Consider the following 26,965-nt stretch of genomic DNA (forward strand, 5'->3'; position numbering starts at 1 on the left):
CTACGTAATGGTTCATTGTCACTATTTGCTTAACCCCTCCACCTACTTGGACATTTAAGTTTTTCCCTCATTTATTTCTATCATAGAGAACATTGTGTTTCTGGTCACAGGTTTCCCACGCTGCATCTCATACTGCGATAACATATCAAGGAATGTCAACATTTCTCCTGCTTTTACTAGATGTTGTCACTGGGCTCTATTTTCAGTGTGTTTGTGCAGTATATAAGAGGGCCACGTTCACCACTTTGGTGACATTGTTGGTTTAGTCAGCAAACAATAAATGGATAGTGTCTTAGTTACTTAGTGCTGCCTTAACAGAAATACCACAAGTGGTTGGCTTTAAAGAACAGAACTTTATTTTCACACAGTTCTGGAGGCTGAAAGTCCAAATCAGAGTCTGTGCTGTGTCAACTTCTTCCTGTGAGCCTCTCTCTCGGATTTCCTAGATCCTTGATGTTTCTTTGCTTATGGGCAGCCCTCATACATGGTTTCTGTCTTCCCCTGTGTATTTCTCTGTGTCTAGTCTGTTCTTTTTATAATTCAGATGTGATTCAGTTTAGGATCCACCCTACTAGTATAATTTCAATTGATGGATTATATTACTTTAGATTACATTATGGAACGTGATTATATTATATTACATTATAGAAGGCCAACTGATTTAATCATATGTAACTACTCCAAGACAATAACTAGACTAGTGTTTAGCCAAACAATAGGATACTGTAGCCTAGCCAAGTTAACACATAAAATTAATCATCCTAAATGGGTTTGAGGTCCAGTTTTCAACCATCCACAACATATGGAAACTCTTTAGCACCTAAAAATGAAGGCCCAAATCAATGGGGACTTTCTCCTAGATTTATTTCTATGTAAGAATGATCATTTAGCTAGCTAAATATAACAGTAAGGAATACAGATTGTTCATTTTCAAGCTATTTTGCTTGGCAACTTTTTGTGAGAAACCTATACCTGTTAATTTAGTAATACATCAACAAATGTGGCTGTGTCCTGTGACTCAGTCGCCATACGTGCTGGCCAGTTTACATAAAAAGGATATATTTTCATTCCGTTAAAATTGCGTTGCTGGCATTTGCTTCTGCATTCTGCTTGTATCCTGTAAGATCGTTTCTACTTATCGTTATTTTTTTCTAGAACAATCTTGAGCATCAAGCGTTGTTTGAATTGAACTGAAACTTTACAAATTCAGCTCAATTCCCTAAGCAGTGTATCACCCGCCTTGTGGCAGACACTGTGGGGAGCACTGACAGGCACTTGGGACACAGTCCCAGCTCTCAGTGCTCTTACAGTTCATGAAACAGTAACTGTGTTGCTAGGAAAAGTGAGAAAATGGAAGTTTATTTGTTTGTTTCTAAAGTCTAGTGGGAACACAAATGAGAGAGTTGGCTCTGCCAGGTGAAGGTTTATAAACAGAGCCTCTAGCGAGGGAAATGGAGGCAGAGGGAACATCTGCACAAGACCTCAGGAAGTCCCAGCAGAAGCACGGGCAGTGCCGAGTCCAGAGTGTGGCTGGGGTGCGGTATGGAGAGCCACCCGCATCTGGCAGGCACCAGGCATCCAGTGAATATGCTGAGAAGACTATAATAGCAGAGCCAAGAGATTTTAAAATGATATATTTGGGGTCTCTGCTCAGAAAATTACTGACCATCAACTAAGACTTTATTAAGTTTAGATAAATGCTCAATGTCCATAAATACCTTTCTTGCGGTTCCTGTTTTAGCTTCTGTACGCCAAGTTCACGGAGTACCTGGAGGATGTCCATATCTGGGTCTCAGTGTACACCCGGCCCTCGTACAGCTGCTACCTGCACGCCCAGCGGCTCAGCGTCTGCTTCTCCTTGCTGTGCGCTTACTCCTGTCTCACCGCCATGCTCACTGCCGCACAGCACAGGCAGGTGGGGCCCTCCTTCTCCCTGCAAGTGGCTCCCCAATCACAGGCCTACAGGGCGAACTGTCTGGACTAAGGCATTAGCAAAAATCAAAGCCTCAAAAAAAGGTTTTTTAAAATTTTTATTGTGCTTTAAGTGAAAGTTTACAAATCATGTCAGCCTCTCACACAGAAACTTATATACACCTTGCTACATACTCCAAATTGCTCTCCCCCTAATGAGATAGTCTGCTCCTTCCCTCCAAGCTCCCTTTTCCTGTCCATTTCATCACCTTCTAACCCCCTCTGCCCTCTCACCTCGCCTCCAGGCAGGAGATGCCAACATAGTCTCAAGTGTCCACCTGATCCACGAAGCTCACTCCTCACCAGCATCCCTCTCCATCCCATTGTCCTGTCCAACCCCTGTCTGAAGAGTTGGCTTTGGAAATGGTTCCTATCCTGGGAACACAGAAGGTCTGGGGGCCATGACCACCGGAGGCCTTCTAGTCTCAGTCAGACCATTAAGTCTGGTCTTTTTACACTAATTTTGGTGTCTGTATCCCACTGCTGTCCTGCTCCCCCAGGGGTTCTCTGTTGTGTTCTCTGTCAGGGCAGACATCAGTTGTAGCCGGGCACCCTCTAGTTCTTCTGGTTTCAGGCTGATGTAGTCTCTGGTTTACGTGGCCCTTTCTGTCTCTTGGGTTCCTAATTACCTTGTGTCCTTGGTATTCTTCATTCTCCTTTGGTCCAGCTGGATTGAGGCCAATTGATGCATCTTAGGTGGCTGCTTGCTAGCATTTAAGACCCCAGACGCCACTCTCCAAAGTGGGATGCAGAAAGTTTTCTTAATAGATTTTATTATGCCAATTGACTTAGATGTCCGCTGAAACCATGGTCCCCAAGCCCCTGCCCCTGCTACGCTGGCCATCGAAGCATTCAGTTTATTCAGGAAACTTCATTGCTTTTGGTTTAGTCCAGTTGTGCTGACCTCGCCTGTACTGTGTGTTGCCTTTCCCAGCATCTAACGTAGTTCTTATCTACTATCTAATTAGTGAATATCCCTCTCACACCTTCCCTCCCTCTACCCTCTTGTAACCATCAAAGAATATTTTCTTTGTTTAAACTGTTTCTCGAGTTCTTATAATAGTGGTCTTATACGCTATTTGTCCTTTTGCAACTCACTAATTTCACTTAGCTTAATGCCTTCCAGATTCCTCCATGTTATGAAATGTTTCACAGATACCTCACTGCTCTTTATCTATGCACAGTATTCCATTATGTGAATATACCATAATTTATTTATCCATTCATCCATTGATGGGCACCTTGGTTGCTTCCATCTTTTTGCTATAGTAAACAGTGCTGCAATGAACATGAGTGTGAATATATCTGTTCGTGTAAAGGCTCTTATTTCTTTAGGATATATTCCAAGGAGTGGGATTGCTGGATCATATGGTAGTTCTATTTCTAGCTTTTTAAAGAAGCACCAAATTGATTTCCAAAGTGGTTGTACCGTTTTACATTCCCACCAGCAGTGTATAAGTGTTCCAGTCTCTCCACAGCCTCTCCAACATTTATTGTTTTGTGTTTTTTAGATTAATGGCAGACTTGTTGGAGTGAGACGAAATCTCATTGTAGTTTTGATTTGCATTTTTCTAATGGCTAATGATTGTGAGCATTTCCTCATGTATCTGTTAGCTACCTGAATGTCTTCTTTAGTGAAGTGTCTGTTCATATCTTTTGCCCATTTTTTAATTGGGTAATTTGTCTTTTTGTATTTGAGTTTTTGCAGTATCATGTAGATTTTAGAGATCAGGCGTTGATCAGAAATGTCATAGCTAAAAACTTTTTCCCACTCTGTAGGTAATCTTTTTACTGTTTTGGTGAAGCCTTTGGATGAGCACAGGTGTTTGATTTTTAGGAGCTCCCAGTTGTCTAGTTTTTCTTCCGCATTGTTAGTAATGTTTTGTATACTGTTTATGCCATGTGTTAGGGCTCCTAACGTTGTCCCTATTTTTTCTTCCATGATCTTTATTATTTTAGATTTTATATTTAGGTCTTTGATCCATTTTGAGCTCGTTTTTGTGCATGGTGTGAGGTATGGGTCTTGTTTCATTTTTTTGCAGATGGATATGCAGTTATGCCAGCACCATTTGTTAAAAAGACTGTCTTTTCTCCATTTAACTGCTTTGGGGCCTTTGTCAAATATCAATGGCTCACATGTGGATAGATTTATGTCTGGATTCTGAATTGTGTTCCATTGGTCTATGTATCTGTTGTACCAGTACCAGGCTGTTTTGACTACTATGGCGGTATAATAGGTTCTAAAATCAGATAGAGTAAAGCCTCCCACTTTGTTCTTCTTTTTCAGTAATGCTTTACTTATCCAGGGCCTCTTTCCCTTCTATATGAAATTGGTGATTTGTTTCTCCATCTCATTAAAAAATGTCATTGGAATTTAGATCGGAATTGCATTAAATTTATAGATTGATTTTGGTAGAATAGACATTTTTATAACATTAACTCTTCCTATCTATGAGCAAGGTGTGTTTTTCCACTTATGTAGGTCTTCTTGGTTTCTTGTGTGTTTTGTAGTTTTCTTTGTATGAGTCTTTTACATCTCTGATGAGATTTATTCCTGAGTATTTTATCTTCTTGGGGGCTACTGTAAATGCTATTGATTTGGTGGTTTCCTCTTCAATGATCTTTTTGTTGGTACAGAGGAATCTAACTGATTTTTGTATGTTTATCTTGTATCCCGATACTCTACTGGACTCTTCTATTAGTTTCAGTAGTTTTCTGGAGGATTCCTTAGGGTTTTCTGTGTATAAGATCATGTCATCTGCAAATAGAGATAATTTTACTTCTTCCTTGCCAATCTGGATGCCCTTTATTTCTTTGTCTAGCCTAATTGCTCTGGCTAGGACCTCCAGCACAATGTTGAATAAGAGCAGTGATAAAGGGCATCTTTGTCTGGTTCCCGTTCTCAAGGGAAATGCTTTCAGGCTCTCTCCATTTAGGATGATGTTGGCTGTTGGCTTTGTATAAATGCCGTTTATTATGTTGAGGAATTTTCCTTCTATTCCTATTTTGCTGAGAGTTTTTATCATGAATCAGTGCTGAACTTTGTCAAATGCCTTTTCTGCATCAATTGATAAAATCATGTGATTCTTGTCTTTTGTTTTATTTATGTGGTGGGTTACATTAATTACTTTTCTAATGTTGATCCATCCCTGCATACCTGGTATGAATCCCACTTGGTCATGGTGAATTATTTTTTTGATATGTTGTTGAATTCTATTGGCTAGAATTTTGTTGAGGATTTTTGCATCTAAGTTCATGAGGGATATAGGTCTGTAATTTTCTTTTTTTTTTTTTTTGGTGTCTTTACCTGGTTTTTTGGTATCAGGGGTATGATGGCTTCATAGAATGAGTTTGGGAGTATTCCTTTTCTGTGTTCTGAAATACCTTAAGTAGTAGTGGTGTTCTCTTCTCTGAAAGTTTGGTAGAACTCTGCAGTGAAGCCATCCAGGCCAGGGCTTTTTTTGTTGTTGTTGAGAGTGTTTTGATTACCTTTTCAATTTCTTCTTTAGTTATAGGTCTATTTAGTTCTACCTCTGTTTGTGTTAGTTTAGGTAGGTAGTGTGTTTCTAGGAAATCATCCATTTCTTCTAGGTTTTCAAATTTGTTAAGAGTACAATTTTTTGTTGTAATCTGATATGATTCTTATAATTTGAGTTGAGTCTGTTCTAATATCGCCCCTCTCATTTCTCATTTGGGTTATTTGCTTCCTCTCCTGTTTTTCTTTTGTCAGTTTGGCCAATGGTTTCTCAATTTTCTTGATTTTTTCAAAGAACCAGCTTTTGGTCTTGTTAATTCTTTCAATTGTTTTTCTGTTTTCTATTTCATTTAGTTCTGCTCTAGATTTTATTATTTGTTTTCTTCTGGTGCCTGAGGGTTTCTTTTTTTGCTCTCTTTCCATTTGTTCAAGTTGTAGGGATAATTCTTTGATTTTGGCCCTTTCTTCTTTTTGGATATGTGCATTTATTGATATAAATTGACCTCTGAGCACTGCTTTCACTGTGTCCCAAATGTTCTGATAGGAAGTGTTTTCATTCTCATTGTTACTATGAATTTCTTTATTCCATCCTTAATGTCTTCTATAATCCAGTCTTTTTTGAGCAGGGTATTTTTTTTTTTTTTATTGTTCAGTTTCCAAGAGTTTGATTTCTTTTCCCTGCTTTTCCTGTTATTGATTTCCACTTTTATGGCCTTATGGTCAGAAAAGATGCTTTGTAGTATTTCAGTGTTTTGGATTCTGCTAAGGCTTGCTTTATGACCTAATATGTGGTCTATTCTAGAGAATGTTCCATTTGCACTAGAAAAGAAAGTATACTTGGTTGCTGTTGGGTGGTGTGTTCTATATATGTCTATGAGGTCAAGTTGGTTGATTGTGGCATTTAGATCTTCCATGTCTTTATTGAGCTTCTTTCTGGATGTCCTGTCCTTCACCAGTAGTGGTGTGTTGAAGTCTCCTGCTATTATTGTGGAGCTGTCTATCTCACTTTTCAGTGCTGATAGAGTTTGTTTTATGTATCTTGAAGCCCTGTCATTGGGTACATAACTATTTAATATGGTTATATGTTCTTGATATATTGTCACTTTAATCATTTTGTAGTGTCCTTCCTTATCCTTTTTGATGGATTTAACTTTAAAGTCTATTTTGTCAGAAATTAATATTGCTACTCCTGCTCTTTTTTGATTGTTGTTTGCTTGATATATTTTTTTTCCATCCTTTAAGTTTTAGTTTGTTTCATTGTCTCTAAGTCTAAGGTGTGTCTCTTGTAGGCAGCATGTAGACGGATTGTGTTTTTTAATCCATTCTGCCACTCTCTGTCTCTTTATTGGTGCATTTAGTCCATTTACACTCAGCGTACTTATGGATAGATATGAATTTAGTGCTATTATTTTGATGCATTTTTTTGTGTGTTGTTGACAGTTTCTCTTTCCCACTTAATTTTATGTGCTGAGTAGATTATCTTTATATATTGTCTTTTCCTCATATTTGTTGTTGTTGATTTTGTTTCTGCTGAGTCTATTTTTTTCTCATATTTTATTTTCATAAGCAGAATACTTTGTCTCCTTTGTGGTTACCTTATTCTTTACCCCATTTTTGTAAATTTAAACATAACTTTTATTTCTTTGTATTGCTGTATCTTCCTTTCCATATGGAAGATCTACGATTACATTCCTTAGTCCCTCTTTATTATTTTAATGTTGTCTTCTTTTATGTAATAACATCGCTGTTACCCTGTTTTGAGCTTTTTTAAAAAATAATCTTGGTTTCTTTTTTGATTTCCCTGTCTGGGTTGACTTCTGATTGCTCTGCCCAGTGTTGTAGTCTTGGGTTGATACCTGATATTATTGATTTTCTAACTGAAGAACACCCTTTAGTATTTCTTGTAGTTTTGGTTTGGTTTTTACCAATTCCCTAAGCTTCAGTTTATCTGGAAATGTCCTAATTTCACCTTCATATTTAAGAGAAATACCTTCTTTCACCAACATAAATGGCGACTATGCACATGGACCTCACCAGATGGAACGCACAAAAGTCAGATTGACTATATCTGTGGAAAGAGACGATTGAAAAGCTCAATATCATCAGTCAGAACAAGGCCAGGGGCCATCTATGGAACAGACCATCAATTGCTCCTATGCAAGTTCAAGCTGAAACTGAAAAAAAATCAGAGCAAGTCCACAAGAGCCAAAATATGACCTTGAGTATATCCCACCTGAATTTAGAGAGCATCTGAAGAATAGATTTGATGCATTGAACACTAGTGACTGCAGTCCAGATGAGTTGTGGAATGACATCAAGGACATCATCCATGAAGAAAGTAAGAGGTCACTGAAAAGACAGGAAAGAAAGAAAAGACCAAGATGGATGTCAGAGGAGACTGAAACTTGCTCTTGAACATCGAGCAGCTAAAGCAAAAGGAAGACTTCATGAAGTAAAAGAACTGAGCAGAAGATTTCAAAGGGCCTCTCAAGAGGACTAAGTATTATAATGACATGTGCAAAGAGCTGGAGATGGAAAACCAAAAGGGAAGAACACACTTGGTGTTTCTCAAGCTGAAAGAACTGAAGAAAAAATTCAAGCCTCCAGTTGCAATAGTGAAGGATTCCATGGGGAAAATATTAAATGAAGCAGGAAGCATCAAAAGAAGATGGAAGGAATACACAGAGTCATTATACCAAAAAGAACTAGTCGATATTCAACCGTTTCAAGAGGTGGCATATGATCAGGAACCGATGGTACTGAAGGAAGAAGTCCAAGCTGCTCTGAAGGCATTTGCAAAAAACAAGGCTCCAGGAATTGATGGAATATCAATTGAGATGTTTCAACAAACAGATGCAGCGCTGGAGGTACTCACTTGTCTATGCCAAGAAATATGGAAGACAGCTTCCTGTCCAACTGACTGGAAGAGATCCGTATTAATGCCTATTCCTAAGAAAGGTGATCCAACTGAATGTGGAAATTATATAACAATATCATTAATATCACACACAAGCAAAATTTTGTTGAAGATCATTCAAAAATGGCTGCAGCAGTATGTCGACAGGGAACTGCCAGAAATTCAGGCTGGTTTCAGAAGAGGATGTGGAACCAGGGATATTATTGCTGATGTCAGATGGATTCTGGCTGAAAGCAGAGAATTCCAGAAGGATGTTTAAAAAAAAAAAAATGTGTTTTATTGACTATGCAAAGGTATTCAACTGTGTGGATCATAACAAACTATGGATAACACTGTGAAGAATGGGAATTCCAGAACACTTAATTGTGCTCATGAAGAGCCTTTACATAGAACAAGAGGCAGTAGTTAGGACAGAACAAGGGGATACTGATTGGTTTAAAGTCAGGAAAGGTGTGCGTCAGAGTTGTATTCTTTCACCATACCTATTTAATCTGTATGCTGAACAAAAAATCCGAGAAGCTGAACTATATGAAGAAGAACGGGGCATCAGGATTAGAGGAAGACTCATTAACAACCTGCGTTATGCAGATGACACAACCTTGCTTGCTGAAAGTGAAGAGGACTTGAAGCACTTACTAATGAAGATCAAAGACCACAGCCTTCAGTATGGATTGCACCTCAACATAAAGAAAACAAAAATCCTCACAAGTGGACCAATGAGCAACATCAGGGTAAACGGAGAAAAGATTGAAGTTGTCAAGGATTTCATTTTACTTAGCTCCACAATCAACAGCCGTGGAAGCAGCAGTCAAGAAATCAAAAGACACATTGCATTGGGTAAATCTGCTGCAAAGGACCTCTTCAAAGTGTTGAAGAGCAAAGATGTCACCTTGAAGACTAAGGTGTGCCTGACCCAAGCCATGGTATTTTCAATCACATCATATGCATGTGAAAGCTGGACAATGAATAAGGAAGACCGAAGAAGAGTTGACACCTTTGAATTGTGGTGTTGGCGAAGAATATTGAATATACCATGGACTGCCAAAAGAACGAACACATCTATCCTGGAAGAAGTGTAGCCAGAATGCTCCTTAGGGGCAAGGATGGTGAGACATACTTTGGATATATTGTCAGGAGGGGTGGGTCCCTGGAGAAGGACATCATGCTTGGCAGAGTACAGGGTCAGCGGAAAAGAGGAAGACCCACAACAAGGTGGATTGACACAGTGGCTGCAACAATGAGTTCAAGCACAACAATGACTGTTAGGATGGCACAGGACTGGGCAGTGTTTCGTTTTGTTGTGCATAGGGTCGCTATGAGTTGGAACCAAATCGACAGCACCTAACAACAACAACAACAACAACATTTAAGAGACAGTTTTGCTGGATATATGATTCTTGGCTGGCAATTTTTTCCCTTCAGTTTTTTAAATATGTCATCCCATTGCCTTCTTGCCTGCATGGTTTCTGCTGAGTAGTCCAAGTTTATTCTTATTGGCTCTCCTGTGTAGGTGACTTTTCGTTTATCCCTAGCTGCTCTTAAAATTCTCTCATTATCTTTGGTTTCGGCAGGTTTGATTATAATATGTCCTCTTGACTTTCTTTTAACATCTACCTTATGTGGAGTTTAATGAGCATCTTGGATAGGTATCTTCTCATCTTTCATGATATCAGGGAAGTTTTATGCCAACAAATCTTCAACAATTCTCTCTGTATTTTCTGTTACCCCTCCCTGTTCTGATACTCCAATCACTCGTAAGTTATTTCTCTTGATAGAGTCCCACATGATTCTTAAGGTTTCTTTGTTTTTTAAAATTCTTTTATCTGATTTTTCTTCAAATATATTAGTTCCAAGTGATTTATCTTCAAGTTCAGAAATTCTGGCTTTTACTTGCTCAATTCTGCTCCTGTGACTTTCTATTGAGTTGTCTACTTCTGTAATTTTATTGTTAATCTTCTGAATTTCTGATTGCTGTCTGTGGATTTTTCCAGCTTATTAAAATTTTCATTATGTTCCTGAATAATCTTTTTAATTTCTTCACTTGCTTTATCTGTGTGTTCCTTGGCTTGTTCTGTGTCTTTCCTCATTTCCTTCCTGATGTCTTGAAGGGTTCTGTATATTAATCTTTTGTATTCTGCTTCTGGTAATTCCAGGAAGGCACTTCATCTAGAAGATCCCTTGATTCTTTGTTTTCAGAGCTTGTTGAGGTGATCATGGTCTGTTTCTTCATGTGACTTGGTATGGACTGTTGTCTCCGAGCCATCTGTAAGTTATTATATTAGTTTATTTTATATTTGCTTACCGTGTCGTAGCTTCTTGCTTTGTTTTGTTTTGATATGCCCAAATGTGTTGTTTGAGTGAGCTAGCTTGATTATTTTCACCTTTCGAGCTCTGACATCCTGTCCCCAGATGGCTAGAGTTGTTATCAGGTATATCAGTCTAGGAGTCCCTTCATTTTCTTTTTGTGAATTTAGCTCATGTGTCCAAGTAACTGATCATCAAGTGTGTGGTATAGGCTCTGTCCTAAAGTCTTAGAGGGACAGGCATGATTGGTGTAAGTATCGGTATCTGATTGCAGCAGGGGGTCACACTCTGAACAAGGCAGGGGGCTGAGAATCATTCCCCATGCACCTCTGAGGAAAGCGTATCCCTGTTCCCTAGAGCGTACATGTGGGTGGGTGGGTTCTGTAGACAGACCATGGGCACCCAATGTTTTGGGTTGTAAGGACTGGGAGGTACCAGTTATCCTTGAACCCCTGTTGTGGGTGGCTGGGTGACCTGAGTGGAGCCAGCAGTCCTTAGGCCCCTGATGTGGGTAGGTGAGGATCCTGTTCAATAGCAAAGCAGTGTTAAACATCAAACGCTGGCCTCTCTGCCGCACAGCTGAAACAGTTGGAGTCTGCCAGCAAGGGCCTATTCTCCCAAAATAGGCCCACACAGGTCCATACAGAAGGGAAAGGTACTCAAAGTCCACAGACTGTCTATGCCTGGCGGGAGTTCCTTCTGTCCTGAGCACCCCTGGTTAGTGGAGCTTGCAAATTATCTTTTTCCCCAGTTACAAATTTATTTGTTCTCCAAGGCCAGGAGGATGGCTCTAGGCACTCAACAGGGCCTGTCTCAGGCCCAGGGAAGTCAGCCGCTGAAGCCGGTTTGGGAGCAGTGGGTGGGGTAAAATATACACAAGTACTTAGCTTTTGTGAGAGCGCCGTTCCTCTCTGGTTCCGGAGGTGTGAGTAGGCTGTGTGGCTGGCTGCTGTGGCTGAACACTAGTACCAGCCCTCCACCCCTGCTCCTGGGAATGATGTCTGAGGGCTCCCTGTGATTCAGGTCTAGTAACTCCTCTCCGCTTCTGAACCGTCTCTTCTTCCTCCTGCCCCTCAGTTCATTTTCTAAGCTTGCCTTGTCATAAATATACTTGTTTCAATTGTTTTTCGGGTCTTTGTTGTAAGAGGGCTTGCCAGAAGAGTCTGTCTATTCTGCCATCTTGGCTCCGCCTCCTCAAAAAAAGGTTTTAACCAGGGGAAGCAGCCTCCAGTCTCAAGGGGGCAGACAGGTAACATGGGTCAAGGAGGAGCCTGGGGAGGTTCTGCAAGGCAGGGGCTCTGAGTGAAGCAAGCACTGCTCTGCCTCCCCATGATGCCACTTGGGATCATTTTTCAGGTGTTGGCAACTGAGATTTTCTGATGAGAACTGTCCTGGATATTTTTTTTTTTTTTTAAGTTGGCAATTAATTCCAATTTTAAAAAATTTACTCAGGCCAAAAAACCAATTCTGATGGTTGCACTTGCTGTTGGGTGCCACTTTGTAGCTCTAGTCTAGTCATTCCTTATGAGGTGTGAAAACTAATTTTAAATTAGTGCCAGCAGGTAAAATGGAAAATGGAGAGCCTAACTTTCCTGGAAAAAAAAAAAAAAAAAGTCGTAGCAAATAGCAAGACTTTTTAGGTGGGGGAAAAGTTTACATTCACTTCTTCTGACAACCACATGGCCAATAGTGGGGCCCCCACCCTACTGGCTTCACAGGGCCCCTGTACAGCTCGAGAAACATGACAGGGGGCTGGAGATAGCAGTGGTTTCTGCGGTAGGACTCACTGTCTATCTGTTAGAGACCAGGAGTTGCTGCTCCTGTGTTCAGAGCGTGTGGGATAACAGCAGTGTATTGGTAGAATTTATTCTTAAAAAGAAGAATATGTGCATGTAATTTGTAAAACCATGATAAAGAAATAGCATCAGCTAGCAAGCAAGAGACCCTTGTGTGCACGTGGGAAAGAAACCTAAGCTTGGCCTCCTCTGATATGGTGAGTTGTCTGATCCTGAGCCATTCAGCACATCTCTGTTCACTGATACACTGGGGTATCGATGTCTGTTGCCTAGGACTGCAGTAAGGATGACACCAGTGAGGCATGTGAGGACACTGACCCCTGTGTCTGGAGGGAGCTAGGTGCTCAGCAAACGCTTGTTCAATCCAAAAGGTCTGTATGGGAGGAAAATGGGAATGATTACCCCTGGAATTAAAGGTCAACAATTCAGGAAGAGAGAACAGTATTAAATGTGCTATGTACATTCACGTGACATGTATGTGTAGTTACAAATGACTGTGCATCTGTGGGATGTGTGTGGGTTGGTGTAATGTTGCGGTTGGACTATTCCAGCTCTCGTTGGACGTCAACCTCACCCACATCACCCCTGGCTCCTTCAGGTCGGGCCTCCTGTGCACTCTTGTGGCTTCTCCCGGGGCACTGCTCTTGTCACTGCTCTTCCGGCTCAGCCAGGTATAGTGACACTGTCCTGCAGCCCCTGCCTTCCCAAGGAGCTCCTTTGCCTGCAGGTGACCACCAGCTCTGAACACCCCTTCCTTCTGCAGAACACCACAGGACTGTGCAGAGAGAAACCCAGCTGCAGGCTAAGGGCTGTGCCAGGGGAAGTAACTCGGGGTAAGTGTTATTTAACAACCATAAAAAGTATAAAATTTATCACAACAGGAAAATGAAGTCTGACAAGGGAGAGTCAAAGAAATCCTCTCCCTGTGGCTGATATTTTGACCAACCTACCAAGTAGCAATTGTAACTCCTAGTGTTAATTTTAAGGAGCCCTAGCAATGCAATGGTTGAATGCTCAGCTGCTCACCGAAGGTCGGTGGTTGGAACCCACCAGTGGCTCTGCAGGAGAAGAGACCTGGCAATCTGCATGTGTAAAGATTGCTGTTGTTGTGTGCTGTTGAGTCCATTCTGATTCACGGAGACCCTATCCACATAGGTCAGAGTAGAACTGCCCCATAGGTTTCCTAGGTGGTAATCTTTACAGCTCGATCTGCCACCTTTCAGCTAGCAGCAGAGCGCTTAACCATTGCACCTCCAGGGCTCCTTCCTATAATGATTACAGCCTAGGAAACCCTATGGGGCAGTTCTACTCTGTCACGTAGGGTCACTGTGAGTTGGAATTGACTCCATGGCACACGACAAGAACAGCAACAACAAATAGTGTTAATTTCCATTGTGTTAATTATGAGAGAAGTCAAGCATTATTTCATGTTTAAAAGCCATTTTAATGTTTTCTGTGATCTGTTCGTTTCCATTGCCCATGTCTGTATTTTAATTTTTTAAAATCCTTTCCTCTTCCTTACATGTAAGTGCTTGTCAGACAATAAGTAAATTAAGCCTTTGGTCAAATGGGTAGTGACTATTTTTTCCCAGTTGCTATTGCTATTCAAGTTCAATTATTACTTTTATAAAATTCTCTATGGCCAAATTTATCAATATTTCTCTTAAGGCTCTTTTTACTTTTTCAGCTAAACACTTTCCTTATGTTCCTCTGCTTCTGTAGGGCAGCCTCAGGGGTATGTATGAAGGGTTGTCTGAGTCCACCCCAGAATAGCAGTTTCAAGAAGTCCTTGTCCTATTCCTTTCCTGTTCTGAAGACAGGCTAGTCCTGGTGGAGTCAAGAGAAAGGAGAAGAAAGTATTGTTCCAGTAACTTTACCCAAATCTTCTGGTTTAACATCATACCGAAAAACCAAGACCAAACCCATTGTCATTGAGTCAATTCCGATTCCTAGCAACCTATAGGACAGAGTAGAACTGCCCCATCAGTTACCATTATACACTTGACTTTTTTTTTTTTTTTTTTAAATCAGGCCCTAACTCCCATGGAAGGACACTAGGTGCACAGAAGAAATATAAGGTAAATAGATAATTATGTACAGGAGTGAATTCTCTAGTTTAACATTCTAACAATTATATTTCCCTGGCACCCTCCCTTGGCTGAGGTCTGACACGGATGGGTCAGGCCCCAGGTGGGTTGGAGACAATGACAAATCTTCAGAAAATCCCATGCTGGCTGAAGGTGGTGGACAGCGATGGGTCCTTCAGGGGAGGAGGGGTGTTTCCAGGCCAGAGGCTGTGGTGGGCTATTGTTCGGGAAGAGTCAGGAGAAGAAGTCTCAGCAGGAACCGGAAGGCGTGCAGTCCAGTAGAACCAGAAAGCCAACTGTGTGTTGGTGAAATTTTAGAGGCTGGGCCCAGAGCAGGAGAGAAAGGGCCTGGACCGTCCCTGTGAGAGCTGTGCTGTGGAAGGAGGGGTCTTGGAGAAGCTGTGCCCATGGCGAGTGAGCACCACTCTAGGTCTTAAGTGGGACGGATGTGGCTATGATGCAGGGTCATTTGAAGAATAATTTCTAAGCACCTAAACTGCATAATCCCATTGGTATTTTGTTCCTTTGGGTCTTTAGCTTAAGTGCAGCTCTTCCATATGGAAGGGTTTTAGAGTACATGGAATACCTTTTTTTTTTTTTTTTTGTAAATAAAAATGTAACAAAATATTTGCCAGTTCAACAATTTTTAGTTGTATTATTTTGTGACATTGATTACATTTATCATGTTGTACCACTGTTACCACTGCCCATTTCCAGGTTATTCCACCACCATTAACAGAAACTCAGTGGCCCATAAGCAATGACTGCAGTCCTTATTTTTTCAAGTCTCTAGCTTTCCTGTTCAACAGACCCATGGCTTCCATTTCTTGAGCATAAGTTCTTGCTCCTAGAGCCTGGGTTCCAGTCCCTTTCATGTGTCCTGTCTCCACGCCCCCGCCCCCACTTTTTCTGCTCTGAGTGCTCCCCAAACACCATACTAGTGTCCTGTTTTGATTTCTTGTGGCCAGAATCTTCTCTTGGGACAGGGCCTAGGTCGTGCATTCCAAAGACCAGGTGAGGCCTCTCTTTGCAGTGAGCAGCCACCAGAACGCCACCACTGCCCCAGAGACACACGACCTCTCCTGGGTATGAGGAGCTGACTTTAGAGGCAGATCATGCCTCTTCTCACTACACCCTGTTTTCAGAATCTATCAGAGGCTTGATGCCTACAAAGCCCCCACCAATGTCACCCCGGTCCTCTGAGAAGGCTTACAAACCTCGTTACTCTTGGGGCAAAGCATTACGTGTCAGTCTGTCTCCATGATACAGTAACCCTGTCCTAACTGTTGTTTCCTAGTGTAACACATCAGACATCCTCCGTGGGAAGGACCGTGGCTGGAGAGCTGATCCTGGTGAGCTTGCTGAGGCGGCAGGGGGAGGGCGGCCCCTCCTCTCAGCTTGGACAAGGGCTGTGTGTAGGCGTGGCTTACATGTGCAGCTCAGCTCTCTCCCTCCATCGTCCAGCGTCAGCCTGCAGCCGTGGGGACAATGGGACAGACAAGTACAGGGGGAGCTGGGAAAGTATTCTAATGACATCTAAATACAAGGCGCAGGCTCGGCTATGTGGAAATCCTGGTGGTTTCTGATACGGACTTGCATAGATTTGGTCACAGTTTTTTTAAAAGTCAATAATAGAATCTTAGGTTTTTTAAAGCATTCTGAAATTTGAAGCTTTCCATTTTTTAATACTAGTTAAAGAATATCTGCAGTGTCAAGATTATTCTGAAAATTCGGGGATGAGCCAGTGGAGACAGGGGAATTAAGCAGGCACAACGGGGCTGGCCCCTGGAGGCCAAAAAGTAGGGCCAAGTAACTAGTAGTAATGTCTCAGAGGACATTACTGGTAGGGAGCAGCAGGGAGTGAGGGCTTGGAGCTGGCACGTGGCTGCGGGGCTTTGGGGCTGCAGGGTGGATGAGCAGATGGATTTCTCTGGCTGCAGCCCTAGATCTGGGAGCTAGGGACACTGCTGCTTTGTGGGGTAGTAGCTATGAGGGCAGCACTAGTGGCTGAAGGAGGGACAGGTGTAGTTGGACCCACCATTGCAGAGGGCCTTAAACATGGTGGGTGTAAAGATGTTTTTGTGTGAGTGAGGCCTCTGGCACCAGAGCTGGGTTTAGTCCAGGGCACCAGCACTAGCAGGGAATCGGGGACAAGCCAGAAGCCATGTCAGATCTTGGTCACTAGCACAAGCTGTGCACACGGAAAGTTTGATGTGTGGACTGGGCTGGGAAGCAAGAGTGCAGAGTGCCAGGCACCTGCCTAGCATACCAGGTGGGAAGGACATGGTTGAGGGACTGTAGCTCAGGGTTCCTCTGCTGGCCCAGCCAGAGTGCTTCTAAGGTTTGCCCAATGCCAGTTTCCTGGAAGAGCCCCTCTGTCTAAATGTTGTGCCATTTTGCCCAAATTATGGAGCAGCCTCTGGAGGTGCCCTCTGTGGAGATCTACCTGTGAGCTTTCCCTTGAGGAAATGTGGCTTCAGAGTCCTCCATTCGGAAGCAGAAAGCACTGCATGGGGAATACCCCTATGATCATGGGCTTGGCTCTAGAAAAGTCACATCCTAGAGGGGGTGATGTAATCTGAAGGGAACGTGCCCACACCCTGTCCTGAGCACGTGGACACTTGATCCAAATCATGGCAGAACCTGCCGACTCCAGGTGACCCTGCTTAGTCATCTGGGATGTGGGATGGAAACTGGTTCACAGGCCTCTGATGTTGAGGGGCTCTTGGTAGGCTTAGGAAGGGGACTTCCTGGAGGCTCCTTAAAGGGTACAGAGGGATAAGGAAACTTTGGGCTTCCTACCAGCCGTGACAACAATGGAAAAAGAAGGTAAAAGTCCCACGTTAGTAAAATTCAGTGCTACTAAAAGCATTGCATTCTGTCCTGTTCTTCCTCAGCACCCAGTAGTGGGCTTGCAGGCCTTGCTCCCCAACAGCAGAGGGCGCTTCTGCCTTGGTTAGGCTCTGCAGCCTGGGCTCTGTGTGCAATGGTGTCGGTAGCCTGTGGTTTGGGAACAGGAGTTCTAGGATACAGGTGAGCCATAAAGTTTTTAAAATATCCTCAAGTCCTTTCACTGAAGTCAAGCATTTATAGGGAAATCCCTGCATTTCTGGGAACACATGAAATGCACTTACCACATGTCATTATTGCTATTTTCTCCCTCATTAATCACTGCGTGAACAAAATCATATGCAAACCCCCAGTAGTTGCTTGGCCTGGCCAGGTCCATGACTGCAGTCCAGGCTGAGATGGACTCTCAGGTCTGACAAGAAGCTTCAGGACTTATCCTCCAAGGATGGAAGGGTACCAGCAGTGATGAAGCTGCTAAGAGGTCCAGGTCTGAGCTGGTGCACCGGTGTACAGGGTGTCATTCATCTTCTCACGTCGTTAGAAAAAGCACACACCTGCCATGCAGGCCTTGGGACTCTGGTTCCCTAGGTTCAGACTTAGTTCCACCACACATGCTCACATGCTGACCCTCGGTGTGGACCCCAGGGCAGCCTGGGCCACCTTACCTGCCCCCAGGTCTGATTTAGTAGGGATCCGTGGACCCAACTCTGCGTAAAACAGAAAGAGTAGCCACAGAATCAAAGCACTTTATTCCCTGCTCTTTCCTTCGTTGCGGTTGCATGTATTGAATTGCTCCGTGATGGTGGGCAAATTATTTTAAAACCTCTCTGCACCTCAGTTTGCTCGTCTATAAGATGTTGTTGCTCTTAGGTGCCAGTCGAGTCAATGCTGACTCATAGCAACCTGTCCGATAGGGTGTTCTAGGCTGTGATCTTTATGGGAGCAGGTCACCAGGTCTTCTTCCTGTGCACCCACTGGTTGAGTGTGAACCGCCAACCTTTTATTTAGTAGCTGAGTGCTTACCCATTGCTTTACCAGGGCTCCTCATCTGTAAATGGAGTACTGACAGTGTTTCAGAGCTGTAGTGGCTGCTAGCCAAAAGGTCAGCGGTTTGAATCCACCAGTCACTCCTTGGAGACCCTATGGGGCAGTTCTACTCTGTCCTGTAGGGTCACCATGAGTTGCAACTGACTCGATAGCAACAGATTTTAGTAGTGCTTTGGAATCAACTTGACGGCGATGGTTTTTTTGGGGTAATAGTGCTCAGTTTATAGGATGTTATGAGGGGTGAAGGAAGTACTGAGTGCAACCGTGAATGAAATACTCAATGTTGGCACAGTGCCTGGCACCTACTAAGTGCTCAGCAGAGGTAAACTTTATTATTATTGTTGTTGTTACTATTGCACCACCCCTTTCTCTCCCTTTTCTGGTGTCTGTGCCCTGTTCTGTGTCTGCGTGTTGGGTTTTCCTTTCTCTTTCTCCTTGAGCAGCTTCTGGGAGGTTGGTGCCCTTCTTTGGGCAGGCAGAGTGATCCCCCTCTTCCAGTGGGCAGAAAGATGCCACACCCCTGTCCACAAGCCCCATCCTTTGCTGTGGTCACACCAACCACCGAAAGGGGCCAGAGGTCTCATCTTTTATCTGTGCTCAGATAACAACAGGTGCCCTTGCGGGAATGCTAACTGCCACTCTCTCCATTGGCACAGGTTTGACCCGACCCAGTGTGTGCGGTGGCTGCATCTGCTGTTTCTCTCCGTGGTGAGCTGTGTTTTTGTCACCCAGCCACTGATGGTAAGGAACACCCTGCATGGTAGAGCAGCTGTCCGTGAGCCGCAGAAAAAGTGAAATTAGCAGCACCCTTGTGGTAACATCGTAGATTATAGCTTGATGATAGATGTGATGAGGAAAAGCTGGGAGCTAGGCCCTGCCCTAAGCACCACATGGTATGTTATTTCATCTCCACGGAAGTCCCATTTTAAGTTTGGAGAAAGAGAATCTTAGAGAACTGAAGCCCGTGGCCACACCTAATGAGTAGTAGGGGCAGAGTTGAAGGCAGGTGATGACAAATGTATGTTTAGAAGCAGGAAGTGGGGTCCCATTTGTGATTCAGTGACAGTGGGACAGCTCTGGTGCTGCCAGCTACACACAGATGTAATGTTCTTCCTTCTAGATCTGTTTGATGGCATTGGGTTTCGCTTGGAAGAGAAAAGACGACAAAGCCTTTTTTACTGAGTCTTTGTGTGATGCAACCAAGGATTTACAATTTGAATGGGAGCGACTTTCCCAGACCCGCATCCCCATTTTCTCAAGCTGTGGCATTCCCGACTGTGCCAGTGAATTTGATAAAGTGAGAAAACTATGCAGTTTTAATTGAGCTTTAGAGAACTACTTTATATTCTCTTCATGCAATCTGAAATCATTCTTGAAATTCAAGAGTGATTGTGTTTTGTGGAAACCATGGGATATATTTCAATTTTTTATGCTTCCTGGCACACATATACATGACAGGTAAACTAAGGAAATGTATTTCCTTACCTTTGCCCTAGTTCCAAAGAAACCAGAACATCAAGGAAATGAACATATTTTAAAATATGGAAGCAAACGAGAAATGTAATTCTTGACATGATTTTGGAGAACTTTTAGACCATTTGCATTTCAGTAGACCACAGAAAATTCTTCCTTCCCTCCTTCCCTCCTTCCCTCCCTCCCTCCCTCCCACTTCCCCTCCCTCCCTCCCTCCTTCTTTCCTTCCTTCCTTCCTTCCCTCCCTCCCTCCCTTCCTTCCTTCTGCTTTGCCTGTTCTATATATAGCATTCTCTTGGGAAGTGTGGATAATATGGAGAAAGGGAAAGGTTTATAGGCCCCCACAAAGAAATCCACAGACTTGCTGCTGTTAATGTAAACGCTCATGAAATGCAGTGTGCAGGCAGGTCTGTACTCATATGAAATAACGAGAAGTCAGTTATCCCCAAGGACACAATCCCAGTTCATTTCCAGGCCGACCCTCATCTCTGTCCTCATCTTCCCTCCTTCATCTCAAAGGAGACTAGTGAGTCCCCAGTGGGTAAGTGGCTTTGTCAAATGACCTGATCCTCCACCTCTTGGCCTCACCTGGAACTCTGATGATGATAATACGTATATATTAATATAAACTATGCAGTAACCATTATGCTAAGTACTTTATTTACATTTGTTATATCACAAAATACCTGATGAAGTAAGTAGCATACCATTTTAAAGATGAGGAAAATTGAGGCTTAGGGAGGTGAAGTAACTTGACCAAGATCATGTAAGCAGTAAGTGACGGATTTGGGACCTAAACCTTGTCAATCTCACCCATTTCTTCTGCATTCCTTCTCCTCTTTCACATTAGCTTTTTTTTTTTTTGTAGTACAAATATATATAAGAAAACGTTTCCCATTTCAACATTTTTTACATGTACAATTTAGTGACGTTGTGTTGTGCAGCTACCACCACTCTCCGTTTCCCATCACGTCAGCTTTTGAGAAGCAGTATTGTTCAGATTTTCCTCACACCTTTTTGGGTCTCAACTTTCCTTTCTTCTTCGGAGGTTTTCCTTCCTTCTCTGTTCACCATGTGCAGCTGTGTCCCAAAGTGCTGCATCTCAGCCGTGGGGGTGAGGTTCCTTTCCATGTTCAGCTGTGATCTCAGGGCCCTCCTCTTAAAGGCCAGCTTGACATCCCCAAACGTGTGTTGTCATCTCATGTGGACGTCCTTTAGCACCTTAACGTAGGTATGCCACCACATACAAGCTTCTCCATGGAGCAGAGTCCGTCTCCAGTGAATCCTCAGTAATGATTTCTCTGGATTCTTGGTGCATTACCTGGAGGTAGTATCTGAACCCCTGATAGCCATGTGTAGACCACTCTGGCATACATAGTGTTCTACATTATATTTTGATTATTTGTGTACTTGGCCTCTATTTCCTAAAAGACTGGGAGCTCTTGGAGAGAAAGGACTGCTTCTGATTTCATACAATATCACAAAGACCAGCCTCAGTGCCTGGCCCAGTAAAATGGGTGCTGACTGAATGAATGTGGAAATGAGAAACGAATGAATACCTTTGATGGATTGATTTATCTGGCCACTGCTATGCCCTGACTCTAAACAAATGTAATATGAAAGCTATAATCCCTTTTCTCAAAAACAAGAAAACTAATGTCATTTCTTGCTAAGACTCTATTTTGAAATGTCTTCTCTACACTTTGAGGGTCTCTCAGAAAAAAATACTGTGCAAATGCCAAAGATAACTGCTCCCATTATTTTGATAGTATTAGACACACCTCACATGTAAAGTAAATCTTTTTAATGGCCCAGCTGCAATCGCTGCCAAAAAAATGTTCCTGGGACAGGAGCAGACTTTTAAAGTAGGCTCCCTCCCCCCATGCCCACAGCAGCCTGTTGTATGTCATTGGGACAAAGGAACTCTCTGTTCCTCAAATACCAGGCAGAGTGCACAACATGGTGGTGACCTGCTCCTTGGCTTAGAAGAGTTACCAGGTGCCTTACTCCTGTCATCGCAGCCTGGGGCTTACGGTGCTCTTCTCTCTGACAGGTATTGGCCAACCGGCAGCAAGCACGCCACCTGCGCTGGGCTCGTCCACCATCCACAGCCCAGCTCAGAGCGACAAAGGAGAGGATGAGGAAAGAGATTCGTGCGCGAGCAGCTCTGAGGTGGGTAGGAGCACCTTCTCTGGATTTGCTGGGGTTTAATTCCCCAGCAGGGGGAAGGTCCTCCAGCCTTGGAAGGGCTTCATCTAGCCATACTTGAAGGTTGTTCACACCTGGCAGTGAGGGAGTGGAAGGGGGAAACTTTTCTGGCACCAAAGCCATCCTTTTCGACATCACACGCCATACTTTCAAGTATAATATATGCAGAGAAGCAGAATTGGAGTCAGAAAACTTGTTTCGGCTACTTGTCAGTGATGAGAAATTGGTCAAGAAGCTTGACTCCTCTGGGCCTCAACTTCCTTCATCATTTCTACATTCACACACATGTTGGGATATAGTCCTCACACATGCATGCACTTAGCACACTGCCTGATACATGCACCCCTGGGCCATGGGAATCCATATGATAAATATAACAACTCTTCCTAAAGCATTGATTTAACTCAATGGCAAACATTGAAAAATACTTTAATATTAAAACGTGCACAGATATATTATGGTGCTCAATGTAAAATCTGCATAAACTTTTTTAGATAAAACACAATACTTAAGAAATATGCTCATGGTAAACCTCTCCAACTTCCTCCTTAGACACCTTTCTTTCAATGATACCCATTCTCCTTCCTCATCCATGTTGGTTGCTGGATTGGGACTACTGGATGAAGCCTTCCATAAAAACTAGTTAAGACTTTTATTTAAATTATGAGCATGAATTTGGACTCCAAAATCTTTGTGATATAGTTCATCAATGACCTAGGAATTTCAGCTATTTTTTTTCAAAAATGGTGTTGCCCGAGTGTGTAATAGAACTGCCTCCAACTATTTTTTATCAAAAACCCCTTCATTACAATTGGAGCACCATCAGATCCACCTTTAATATGAAGCACATTCTAAAGCAAATTCTTTTTCAAAGAGAAGAGCTGTGGTTGTGTTTGAATAGCAAGTTTAAAGGAGGGAAAGGGATTCAGAAGGTGGAACAATGGCATAATTATCTAATCTCCTCAAATGTCTCTGTAAAAGTTGACAGAGTGACTAAGATAGCAAAACAAAAACCCACAGAACACACCTACAGAAAAATTAGATGATGTAGTATCCCACATGCCTCCAAATGTATACAGGTGGGGACAAACGCCTGAGCCCGAGAGACTTGTAGTCAGTCAGCGTCTCTACAGAGAAGAGTCCAGGGAACTGCTGTGGCATCTGATGGGCTGGAGAACCTATGTCACTCTCAGGCCTTCTTCACTGGAGAGTGCAACAGGACAATGTGAGGGCAGCAGGGGCAGGGAGAGCTGTACAGCCTCCAGTTTACAGGCCAGGGCAAGGCCTGAGGGTGTAGAGCCATCTGGGCCAGGAGAACATGCAAAGCCAACAAATACCGAGTTCCATTCAGGACTCGACACTGGAGTGCTGAGAACCCCCCAGGAACAGAGTCCAGGCTGAGCAGAACGAGGCAGTTAGACCAGAGAATGCACTTGGAGGCAACAGACTTGGAAAGAGGTAAAACTAGCCTTCTTTGTATATGTCATGATTGAATGTCTGGGAAACGCCCCACCAAAAGAAAGGAAAAGGAAAAGGAAGGAGGGAGAGAGGGAGGAAAGAAAGAAGGAAGATAGGAAGGAAAGAAGGAAGAAAGGAAGGAAGGGGAAAAAACCTAAAATACATAATAAAAGAATTCAGTAAAATGGCTATGAAATTTAAAACACAAGCTCACCAAACTCCATGTAGGATAGACCCAAAACAAAATTATCAAGACTTATCATAATCATACTTACCAAAATCAAAGACAAAGAAAGAATGTGAAGGGCAACTCGAGAAAAATGGAAAATCACTAACAAAGGGGAAACTATTAACAAGTCCCAGAAAAAGGAGAGATCAGTATCCCAAGTTGCTAAAATATGTGATCTAAAATGATCAGATTTTAACAGAAAATTATGAATCATGGAAAGGAAAGTGTGAGCCATCCACAGGGAAAAAAAACAAGCAACAAAAACTGCCTGTGAGGGTGACCACATTCCAGATTTAACAGATTCAGACTTCAAAGCAGCTATTACAAATATGCTCAAAGAACTAAAAGAAATCATGATTAAAGGAATAAAGGAAGGTATGATAACAATGTTGCATCAAAGAGGATTTCAATAAACAGAAATTATAAAAAAGAACCAAATGTAAATTCCAGTGTCGAAAAGTGCAGTAACCGTAATGATGAATTCCTTAGAAGAGCTCGATAGTAAATTGAACTGGTAGAAGAATTAAAGACCTTGAAAATAGATCTATAAAGATTTTGTACACCATACACAAAAACTAACCCAAAATGCATTAAAGACCTAAATATAAAACCTAAAATGATAAATATCATGGAAGAAAAAATGGAGACAACACTAGGGGCCCTAATATCTGGCATAAATAGAATGAATACAAGCCATAACTACCAATGCAGAAGCAGTGGGAGATAACTAGATAACTGGAAACTCCTAGAAAATAAACACTTAAGCTCATCAAAAGACTTTATCAAAAGAGTAAAAAGAGAATATACACACTGGGGAAAAAAAAGTTGGCTATGGCATATTCGACAAGGGTCTAATCTCTAAAATCCTTAGAGTGCTTCAACAACTCAACAACAAAAAGGCAAATAACCCAATTAAAAATGGGCAAAGGATAGGAACAGACACTTCACCAAAGACCTTCGGTCGGCTAACAGACACATAAGGAAATGCTTGTAATAATTAGCCATTAGAGAAATACAAATCAAAACTACATTGATATACCATCTCACCCCGACATTACTGGAATGAATTAAAAAAACAGAAAATAATAAATGTTGGAGAGGCTGCGGGGATATTGGAACTATTATACACTGCTGGTGGGAGTGTAAAATGGTACAACCACTATGGAAAACAATATGGTGCTTCCCTAAGAAGCTAAAGATAGAAATACCATGTTGTTGTTGTTGTTAGGTGCCATGGAGTTAGTTCTGACTCATAGTGATCCTGTGTACAACAGAATGAAACACTGCCTGGTCCTGTGCCACCATCACAATCGTTGTTATGCTTGGGCCCGTTGTTGCAGCCACTGTGTCAATCCATCCCATTGAAGATCTTCCTCTTTTTCTCTGGCCCTCTACTTTACCAAGTATGATGTCCTTCTCCAGGAACTGATTCCTCCTGATAACATGTCCAAATTATGTGAGATGTAGTCTCACTACTCTTGCTTCAGAAATACCATACGATCCAGCAATCCCACGCCTAGGAATATATCCTAGAGAAATAAGAGCCATCACACAAATAGACCCATGTTCATTGTAGTATTATTCACAATAGCAAAAAGATGGAAATAACCTAAGTGCCCATCAACAGATGAATGAATAAACAAATTATGGTACATACACACAATGGAATACTATGCAACATTAAAGAATAATGATGAATCAGGGAAACATCTCACAACATGGATGAATCAGAGGGTATTATGTTGAGTGAAATAAGTCAATGACAAAAAGACAAATACTGTAGAGATTACTATTATAAAAAAAAACAAAAATTTTCACACAGAATAAAACAATCTTTGATGGTTACATGGGAGGGGAGATTAGGGAGGGGAAATCACTAACTAGGTAGTACACAAGGGTTACCTTTGGTGAAGGGAAAGACAACACACAGTATAGGGGAAGTCAGCACAACTGACCAAGGCAAAGTCATAGAAGGTTCCTTCACACACCCAAACACGTGATGTGATCTATTCACAAATCCAAACACCTGAAGTGATCGAGTCACACATCCAAACACCTGAATTGATCAATTCACTGGGGCCGAGGCCTGGGGACCATTGTCTCCGGGGACATCTAGGTCAATTGGCATAACATAGTTCATAAAGAAAATGTTCTACATCCTACTTTGTTGAGTAGCATCTGGGATCTTAAAAGCTTGTGAGCACCCATCTAAGATACATCTATTGGTCCCGTCCCGTTTGCAGCAAAGGAGAATGAAGAAAACCAAAGACACAAGGAAAATATTAGTCCAGAGGACTAATGGACTGCATGAACACCAGCCTCCACCAGACTGAGCCTAGAAGAACTAAATGGTGCCCAGCTACCACCACCAACCTGCTCGACAGGGATCACCACAGAGGGTCCCAGACAAAGCGGGAGAAAAATGTAGAACAAAGTTCAAATTAACACACACACACACACACACACAAAAGACTAGACTTACTGATCTGAAAGAGCCTGGAAGAACCTCTGAGACAATGGCGCCCAGATACCCTGCTAACTCAGAACTGAAGCCACTCCCGAAGTCCACCTTTCAGCGAAAGATTAGATAGGCCTGTAAAACAAATAATAACACGTATGAGGAACGTGCTTCTTAGTTCAATCAAGTATACGAGACCAAGTGGGCAACACCTGCCCAAAAGCAAAGGTGAGAAAGCAGGACGGGACAGGAGACCTGGACAGATGGACATGGTGAACTCGGGGTAGAAGGGGTAAGGGGGAGAATGCTGACACAATGCAGGGATTGAAACCAATGTTACAAAACAATTTGTGTATAAATTTTTGAATGAGAAGGTAATTTGCACTGCAAACTTTCACCTAAAGCATGATAATGTTAAAAAATAAACAACAACAAAAAAACCACCCAGTAATCCTGAATTTGAATTGAAAGTATAAGCTTAAAATCTTTTTTCCAGGAAAAAAAATTTTTTTTTCTAGCTTTGTCCACCCCAAAAAGGCCTAAAAACAACCCAGCAGCAATGAATATCCCCTTAGCATTGAGATTCTGGCCTCCAAGTACCATTTTCTACTAAAAAGAGCAAGTGAGCCTTGGAATTCCTGATTTGAGGTCTGGGATAGAAAATGTACAAGATAAGCCAAAGCATTTCCTTT

The 26,965-nt window shown here is 42.4% G+C and overlaps 2 protein-coding genes across 2 annotated transcripts in view; both read left to right on the forward strand.

The window, feature by feature from the left end:
* LOC135232267 (polycystin-1-like protein 1) overlaps positions 1 to 17,569 on the forward strand; it is a 40,919-nt gene extending 23,350 nt beyond the window's left edge. The window contains exons 13-15 of the mRNA XM_064290238.1: positions 13,062 to 13,296; positions 14,495 to 14,541; positions 15,848 to 17,569. Coding sequence (XP_064146308.1) covers positions 13,062 to 13,296; positions 14,495 to 14,541; positions 15,848 to 16,090 — 525 coding nt within the window. The 3' untranslated portion in view covers positions 16,091 to 17,569. The remainder of the gene's footprint in view (positions 1 to 13,061; positions 13,297 to 14,494; positions 14,542 to 15,847) is intronic.
* Positions 17,570 to 19,108: 1,539 nt separating this feature from the next.
* The window catches only part of LOC135232268 (polycystin-1-like protein 1), a 34,885-nt gene continuing 27,028 nt past the window's right edge, over positions 19,109 to 26,965 (forward strand). The window contains exons 1-3 of the mRNA XM_064290239.1: positions 19,109 to 19,188; positions 19,568 to 19,744; positions 21,974 to 22,092. Of these exons, the coding sequence (XP_064146309.1) occupies positions 19,186 to 19,188; positions 19,568 to 19,744; positions 21,974 to 22,092 (299 nt within the window). The 5' untranslated portion in view covers positions 19,109 to 19,185. The remainder of the gene's footprint in view (positions 19,189 to 19,567; positions 19,745 to 21,973; positions 22,093 to 26,965) is intronic.

This window comes from Loxodonta africana, chromosome 8 (assembly GCF_030014295.1).
Source record: "Loxodonta africana isolate mLoxAfr1 chromosome 8, mLoxAfr1.hap2, whole genome shotgun sequence".
Classification (NCBI taxonomy): domain Eukaryota; kingdom Metazoa; phylum Chordata; class Mammalia; order Proboscidea; family Elephantidae; genus Loxodonta; species Loxodonta africana.